Source organism: Arachis duranensis, chromosome 6 (genome assembly GCF_000817695.3).
Source record: "Arachis duranensis cultivar V14167 chromosome 6, aradu.V14167.gnm2.J7QH, whole genome shotgun sequence".
In the NCBI taxonomy this organism is placed as follows: domain Eukaryota; kingdom Viridiplantae; phylum Streptophyta; class Magnoliopsida; order Fabales; family Fabaceae; genus Arachis; species Arachis duranensis.
In genome coordinates, this window is record NC_029777.3 from 7,914,889 (window position 1) to 7,924,131 (window position 9,243).

The window sequence follows — 9,243 nt, forward strand, 5'->3', positions numbered from 1 at the left end:
TTTAGTGTTTATAAATATAAACAAAAATTTATTTTAATTTTTAAATATAATTTTATTTTTCTAGCATAAAAAAATTATTTTCTCCAAATTTCTGTTTAAAATGTTTACCTTAACCATTAGTTCAAAGTTTCTTTAGAAAAGTCAGGTTTGACATCTTTTTGTGGTCATTATAGACATAGTAAAATAATAAGTACCACAGAACGCATATATATATATAAAAGTTAATTTGGGTGAATTACATTTCTATTTGAAAAAAAAAAGGTTGCAAAAAAGGAGCATTAGGATTTAGGACTTTTATATTATTCAAAGTTAAAAAGAATTAGAGTTTTCCACCAAGATGTCATAAAAAACACATTGACTCAAAGCATCAGTAAGCTAGCGTTTGTTTTCGGAGACAGGACACGGAGACATAGACAGCACATTTTTAAAAAGCGTTTGGAAGCAAAGACATGGACACTGAATATATTGTCTCTGAGACAGTTTTTTATACTTTTGTGTCCACTCTTTTATGAAGGACAATGATAGACACGGGATTTGGAAGAGAGACACGGACTGTTTTTATGAATTTTTTTTTTATCCATGATGCTTTTTTTATTATTCCACTGTTACCCCTTCTTATTTTTCCTATTTTGCGTTGTTCTCCGAAAGTACTTTTTTACTCCATGCTCTTTTTCTATCTCTACGTTCTTTTTCTTTCTCTTTTTTTTTCTCAGGTACTCTCTCCTTTTTATAAAAAGTTTTATTGGACTGGATAATTTTTTTCTTATCATTCTTACTTCAACATCATTTTAACCTTATATTATATTATTTGATTTGTAATAAAAATAATAACAAAAATAATTAGTCTGGAGACTTTTAAAAAATAAATATTATAAAGGTAAAATTGATATTTTAAAATGCTATAAAAATAAAATAATTATATTTATAAATTTTATTTTAATATAAATACTATTATATAATTTTTTATTAAAATTTTTGACTACTTCAAATATTTTTTCAAGTTCGCAGTGTCAGTATTCCTACGTACTCTCATTATTTATTAAATTAGTTTATACTAAAAAATTTGGAATCACATGGCTATTTTAGTCATTTTATATAATATTTTAGTCTTGTCCATATGTATCCAAACATAATACTGAACATTACATTAGTGTCCTATCTATCGTATCCAAACACGATACACAAAACATAATTTTTAATGTCTCTATCCTATTGTCTTTGTCTCAGTGTCCTGTTCTGTCGTGTCTCTACAAACAAACGCTACCTAACAGAAAATTTCAAAAGTAAATACACATAAGAAGACATCTTACTTAGACAACTTAAACATTATGAGAAGTCCAACATCACGCTATTAGAGAGCCTAAGTGTTTATTAGAAATTTTCATCGTTGTTTATACATGATTTTTTTTACCATGTTCTGTTCTCTTGTACATAAAAAAAGAGAATTATATAAAATTGATCATGTCCATGTGTGTAACAACACGTTTCTCTGTCTCCAATAATCCTGTGTTTATCGAAGAATTTGTAAAGACTTGTAACTACTTTTGTGATGTATCAATGATTTGTACCATTAGTTTCTTTCTGATCTTTAATTTTTTCTGTGGCATCTTCAATATCAATCATTTTGTAGAAACAATAGAACACTGGTCAATAACTTAATTTGTATTTCATAAAAGTATAATGCATTTTAATTTTTTTAAGCACTGCTTTGCATAATTTTATCACAGTTTAATTAATAATTTCCATTATATATAAGTTTAATTATTTTAATTTAAGAGTGATCAAATATTTACTTTATTAATTTACTGACTTGAAAATTTGATTCGTAATAATTTATCTCTTTTTAACTGAAAAAAATGAACGTCTCTCAATTTGACAAAGAAATAAACATAATTCAAGCATTTAAGATTTTGATGTTAAGAATACAAAAGAATGATAAAAAAAGTTAAAAATTATAATAAGAAAAAAGATAAAGCATTAATAGGAAAGAAGGTGGACCTATGATGGAATAAGAAAGAGGAGGTGCAACGTGGTGACACAGTAAAGAAGATAAAGAGAAGAGAAGAGAATCCTTATCCCTTTTGTGTCTCAGATAAGAATGTGGCTTCTCCAGCTGCCTTCAATCCCCAAGTTCTCCACCCCGTTCCTCCATGGCGGCGGAATCCTCCGTTCCGCCCCAACCGCCACTACATTCCCAGCACCATCAGCGCCGTGTTCGATGCCTACCATTAGAGCGATGAAGTCGATGCAGGGGAAGGTGGTTTGCGCCACTAGCGACAAGACGGTGGCGGTGGAGGTTGTTCGCCTGGCACCTCACCCGAAGTACAAGAGGCGCGTGAGGAAGAAGAAGAAGTACCAGGCTCACGACCCTGATAACCAGTTCAAGGTTGGTGACATCGTTCAACTCCTCAAGAGCAGGCCTATCAGTAAGACCAAGACTTTCGTCGCCGTCTCTGTTCCCAAGAAGGATTCCACCAATAACCCCGTTGATGATTCCGCTTCCGACATTGGAATCCCCTTGGAGTCTCAACAACAGGCTTAGTTACACTCTCTCCCCCTCAATTTTACTTCCTATTGTTCTTATTGGTATGCTTTTTGATTTTGTTATGCTTATGTAATGTGTACTGTCATATTCATGTGTTATGTAATCATGTTCACTGTTTAATTCACTTATCAATTGAGGTTCGTTTCTCTGCTTCTCATTGTGCCTGACACATGTTTGATGAATTGTTCTAAGAGGTCCTTCATCAACCTCCACAACTTTGCTTTATAAAACCTTCTCCTTAGGAGGAGATTATTATTTAGACGGGGCTTAACGCCCAAGACAGGGCAATGATACCCCTCTAGCATCATCATCTATAGTGTTCCTTATCCCTGCTGGGTAGTGTCTATGAAATGAAATCCAAGACATGCTTGTAAACTCTCCAGGCATTCCACTAACTTTAGTGACTCTTGGATTGAACAACTGTCATGTTTGGGGAAAGGCTATGTGGCGCGCATTAAAATCCAGGAATAAGATCAAATTTGTAGATGACTCAATTAAGAGACCGGCACTGAATGATTCACTGTTTGATGCATGGGAGAGATGTAATAGCTATGTGATATCTTGAATTAGTTTGTCATTGAGTCCAGAGATTGCTCTGAGTGTGATGTGGTTTGATACTGCAGTTGATTTGTGGTGTGATTTGAAGCATAGATTTTATCAGGGAGATATTTTCAGGATAGCTGAATTGGAGGAAGAGTTGTTTGCTGTGAAACAAGGAGATTTTTCAGTCACTGTCTACTTCACAAAATTGAAAGGAATTTGCGAGGAATTAGAGACTATAATTACCAGTTCTCAATAGTGAGGTCACAGCTTATACTTATGAAACCACTACCTAAGGTAGAGACTGCGTTTTCACTGCTACTTCAGCAAAGAGAGGCAGCTGCTGGGGCAAGAACCAATTGAACAGAAGATTCTGATGACTACTAGACCCTCTGGATAATTCGGACAATCAATTACTACTAGAGGGAGAGGCCGAGGCAGAGGAGGAAGAGGACCTGGTGGCCGAGGTAGAGGCTTATAAGGTCGTGCACTTTTTATGGTAGATCTGGCCATTTAGTTGACACATGCTATAAGAAGCATGGTGCTCCCCCACATCTGAAAAGGCCAAGCAGTATGATCAATAATTTGACTGCTGCTGAGATGAGTAATTCCTAGGTTTGTGCTAACATTTGCTGTTGGTGCCGGTCCGGTTCCGGGTCTGCTCCTGTCTGAAGTTTTACCTAGCAAGATTAGAGCATTGCTTGATTAACTTCTTTGTTGGTTTGTTATTTTTGCAATTGCTGCAGCAAATTGTGGCGCAACTCTTCTATTTTTGGTTCATTTTGCATGATCGGTGTGATTTTTGTGAAGAAAAATGTGATTGAAACAAAACGGAAGTCACTCCAAGAAATCGAGATTGCACTCCTTCCACAAGAAGCACCCTAAAAGAACTATTATAGGAGTCAATATAAGAAAGGACGGTTACTCACTTGAACTTTATATGAAAATAATAATTAAGATATTAACTACTGGTCAAATAAGCCATTTCATCAAGATAATGTATTACTAATGCATCAAAGTAGCTAATAATGAGTAATTATGACATATAAGTTAAATTTCAACTTAGTAGCAAACATCAATGTTCCATTCACTATTAACTATATCTTATTCAGGATGTGACAAGCTAAGTTAAATAATATATAGCATCCAACTCCAAAGTACATAATTAATGAACAGATTTATAATAATTCATTATTTTTCCTCCTCTTGATGAACCCTGTTTCCAGCAGCATCTTCAATGGTAGGTCCATAAGTCCAATTACAAACCAAATAGTAAACCATATTAACAGCACCCATAATAGCAAGAACCGAATAATACTTGTCATAATGACCCTTATTAATATTAGCTGAACAAAGCTGCAGCAATGCTTGACATGCGTCTTGGAAGCTCAGTGTAATAGAATTCAGATTGGCGTATTGCATTGAATGCTTCTGCAATTCCATTCAAAACATTGTGTGGGATAAGCCACATTGCAGACATGTCCAAAACTGCTTCAGGATTATCAATGTAACCTTCTCTAATTGCTTTCCTCCTTCTTATGTTCTCAACAACTGCAGAAACTACCAAGTCCAAGAAGCATAAGAACAAGCCAATTCCCATTCTGTTCTTGGCACTTATCCTAACTGGTTTTCCTCTAAGTTTTGATGCCAAGGGAATGATGAGACGGTCATAAACACCAGCAGTTATGAAAACTGAGATCATAATGAAGAAGGAAAAGAGCCTGCTGGGATTTGTAAGCTTGAAGTTACGTGCCTGTTCATGGTTTTAGCTTGTAGCAAAAAAATGAGCTTTTGCTACTGCTTATTGATAACATGAAACCGCTACTCCATAGGGGAATTACCTTTATTATGGCCTTCAATTCTTCCACTTGCTCTATTGTGTAAACACTCCGTGAACTATTATTATCGTTATTAGTTATGATGCAAGCTTTATTCAGAAACCTGAAATACAAAGTTTCACTTCAAGGGTTGGCTATTATTCTTAATTAGGTATAGTTCTTGCATTCAGAGCGTAAATTATTAATTAAAATTGGTGATTCTTTGTTTTTATTATAATTTCTTTATAGTAATATCTCTCTCTCTAGTATGTTAGTTGCTAATGGCAAAATTAGTGACCAATTTAACATAAAATGTTTCTAAAAGTTTTCAAAATTTAACTTTTTGTCTTGGTCACTAAATGATCTCTAATTTATTGATCAAATAGAATTTTATTTTATTCAATGACAAATTTGATGAATCGCTAAATTTGATCGCTATTCTAAAAATTGTATGGAGTGAGCACTTAAAATATCAATAACAATGAGTATCCGGTAGCATTAATTAGTAAAATCAATTCCGCAAAGTCTTTTTAATTATAAACATAAATAATTTAATTTGTTTAACCCTTTTTTATTTCTTGATTATCATTTAGGATGGAAATGATTGAACTAAACCTTAGTTTGTGAGATGGCGCAACAAGGGTTGAGTCCTTGTTATAGTGTTAGAGTATTGGGTGGTCAGTAGTAGTAGAGGTGGAAGTTGAAGCTTTCTATTCTTGAATGCAACAACAATGACCTGAGCAAAGCTAGTGAGCAAGCTTTTGTGAGGTTTATGCTTCACATAACGGTGAGAAAGAAGGAAGAAGAAGACCGTTGACAACAACATAAGTGCCGCAGGAACACCAAAACCCAGTTTCCATCCAAACCGGTCTTGAATGTAAACCATTGCATTTAAGGAGAAAACACAGAAACTGCTTGTGAAGCAATATACCAACTTATGAAACTCTCCAACACCCTCTCCCTTTGTAGTTGTTGTTGAGTTGGTCTGCACCAAATGCTAAGGAGCAGAAGATTCCACCTCCTCCAATGGATATGAGTGCAAAGCAAGTGACTAGGAGTGCAAGTTGGGGTGGTGTTGCTGATTCATGGCTCAAAGGTGAGGGTCTTGCCTGTGCTATCATGGTTGTTAACCATAATGGTGCCATCCCCTGTTACCAAATTATTATAGCTTGAGTAAGTTTGTAACTTTTTTATAATTCATATTCATCGAAATCAGATTATATAGGGTGAGAGGTTGACTATATCTTTTATTTATCATTTTTCATATCCAAATGTAGGTTAAAGGTAATTATATTTAGAAAGGTGAAACTCAGCAACTGCATGTAAAGTTGATAGGTAAAAATTATTAGATGACAGATTAGTCAAATTTGTTAAATTATTTAACAGTTATCAGTTATCAACTTCACATGAAGTTAACTTGAAGTTAACTGTAACTGAATTTTTACCATTTAAAAAGGTAACTACTCAAATGAAGATGACAAAAACATCTTTTTATGAAAATGCTTTGTTTAAAAGTATAATTTATTTATTTAACCACACTTTAAACAAAGACAACACTTTTATAAATATCAAAATCTAACCATCCAATCCATCATCTAAAGGTCAAAAAAGAATATTTTCACACGAAGACAATTATAAAGTCTTCATTGTAGTATCCACCTTTAAAAAATCAAATATTCTCCACATACAAATTATTTACACAAACAAGCCCAACAAATTATTTACATTCGTGCGCTCATGTACGTTCTTTTTCTTCTTCTTCGTCACTCCTGACACTTTATCTTCTTCTTTTTCTCCTTCTTTTTCATTATTATCATTACTAAAATGAACAATTAAAGATAGTTCTCTAAACTTTGCCTCTAGTGCATACCAATGCCTAACCAATCATATCAAATTATATATCACATATGGAAGATAATCTAGCGATGAAAAGGATCACAAAACATTAAAATGTTTATGTGGCTTACCACACACAAAAAAGTAATGACTTCTTTCAGGAGGAATAGAATTTTTATAGCTTGTCCATATTGTCACCTTTGTCACGTGTTAAACCTGACTAATATTCTTCACAAGATTTATTTATTCCTAATGATTATTGCACGTCTTGCGTGCTCTTTAGCGCGAAATAGAAAAAGAAAAAGGTTTTTTATAGAAGAAAAAGAAAAGTTAATAGTAACAATAGTGTTAGGGATCAACATATTTAATAATTTATAGTTATTATTAATATTTTTAATAGTATAAAATTATATCTAATAATATAAAATTATATATTTTTTTATAGTTAAATATTAACTGAGATTTTCTTTAATAGTAATTTCAAGTTCTCAACGTTTATTAACTATTCTAACAGTAATTTTTTTTCAAAAATAAAATGATAATAATAACATATAAATTTTATCTTTGATTATAAATAACATTTTCTATTTTAACAAGTATAATCACCCGTGCCATGCACGTGAGAATATTGAAATTATAATTTTAAATTACTTTTTTGAAATTAATTTAAATTATAATAATTTGATTAATAAAAAAGTAACATATTATGTATTATTTTTTTTTAATTCGGTGTTAATTGGATTAATTTTAAAATAGTTATTAATCGGTTTTAATAATGTACTTTTTTCAATAAATCACACATGTATATTGAATGTGATCATAAATAATATAGTAATAATAGTTAAATCCACCAACAAATATATTAGCTATATTATCACACTATTAAACAAATTAAATATAAAGACTATTAACACTTATAAATTTATAAAATTGTACTTTCTTTGATTCGTGCGAGGGTTTACTTGTCAAATAAATTTAAAATATAAACAAAAAATATTTATAAGATGGACCTAGCATCACTTGAAAGAATCATGGAAAATAATCAACTTATCTTATCATCCATGAGAACTATTTCTACATTCTTGTCAAATTTGTATGAGACTTTCCATAACTTTATAATTCTTGTCTTTATTTTTCAAACTTTTTCATTACATAATCTACCGTACCATAGGTAACACTGTTGATAGAATCATAATTAGTAGCCCTTAGGTATGAAAAATAATAAACAGAAGAAAATTTATATCCGAGGTACGAATTTTTTAAATGATAAATTAAATAATTATAACAATTCACTATTACTCCTTCTCTCTATATATATTATATATACACTAATTATACACGTAATAATTAGCAAATATCTTCAATGGAGATACTTACTACAATTAGGTGAAATTTATTTCATTATATTTTATTAACCTTTATGATTAATTCAATAGAGATACTTACTCAATATATATGTTATCTACATTAATTATATGCCAATATTTTTAGAAAAGAGCTAAAAGAGGAGATATATAAATATATATAATATCATTACTATATAGGAAGTAGGGCTGTCAGACGGGCTAGTCCGGTCCATTTAGGCCCAACCCATTAAGCCAGTGGGTTAAATGGGCTGGCCCGTTTAAGCCCACTTTATTCGCAGGCCAGAATTTTAATTTCTAGCTCGGACCGTTTATGGTCAGTCCAATGGGTTAAACGGGCCAGCCCGTTTATCATTTAATTTTATTTTTTGAAAAATATTTTGACAAAAAATACCACTTTTAGGTCAAAAATCTTTAAAAATAATATTTTTTTTAGTTGATAGGTCTGATTTTCAGGTCGAATCGAGAGAAATATCAACTAAAAGTACTGATTTTTTTGAAAAAAATGTAAAAAAAAAATAAACGGGCCACCCATTTAGCACACAGGCTAGCCCGGAATTTAAACGGGTTTAATTTTAGAGGTAAAGTCCATCCATTTAAATGGGTAAACGGATTGGTCCCATGAGTTTAGCCAATTTTGACGGTTCTAATAGGAGGCATACATAAATTGATACATTTTTTTTATTATATTTTACAACTTAAAATTGTAGTATCATGTTACTATTAATTCTAGATACTTGCTATAATTATATCAAATTTAATTATGACTCTAAATAAATAAAATAGATAACATTCAATATTATTTTTTTCTTTTTACATTCAATATTTACTGTAAATATAAAAAGTAAGATAATTAATGAAAAAATATGAACAGAAAATAAAATATATTAATTAAAATTCAATTTGTTATCTAATTAATCTTGTGTCCATACGATAAAACTTTATGAAAATGTTATGAATCACAAACTTTTTTTATTCTACATAAAAAAAACACTATACGAAACTTTTAGTCGTACAAAAATAATTATAAGAATTAATTATTGATATTGATATTAATCACAATTAATTATTGATATCCTATTCTTTTTTAAATATATTTTACCTTTTTTAAAATATAATGCATGTACCATGTAGACCTTTT

At 31.2% G+C, this 9,243-nt stretch overlaps 1 protein-coding gene and 1 pseudogene across 1 annotated transcript; one reads left to right on the top strand and one right to left on the bottom strand.

Annotated features, from left to right (window-relative positions):
- Positions 1–2,037: 2,037 nt before the first annotated feature.
- On the top strand, positions 2,038–2,697 carry LOC107492470 (30S ribosomal protein S17, chloroplastic). Its single transcript, XM_016113497.3, has one exon. It carries the CDS (start codon positions 2,099–2,101, stop codon positions 2,540–2,542), a length of 444 nt encoding a protein of 147 aa, XP_015968983.1. The 5' UTR covers positions 2,038–2,098; the 3' UTR covers positions 2,543–2,697.
- A 1,573-nt stretch (positions 2,698–4,270) lies between these two features.
- LOC127748421 (protein NRT1/ PTR FAMILY 1.2-like) lies at positions 4,271–6,641 on the bottom strand (annotated as a pseudogene).
- Positions 6,642–9,243: the final 2,602 nt, after the last annotated feature.

Coding starts and splice junctions, on each gene's coding strand:
- LOC107492470 (XM_016113497.3), top strand. CDS start 2,099: ATGTGGCTTCTCCAGCTGCCTTCAATCCCCAAGTTCTCCACCCCGTTC.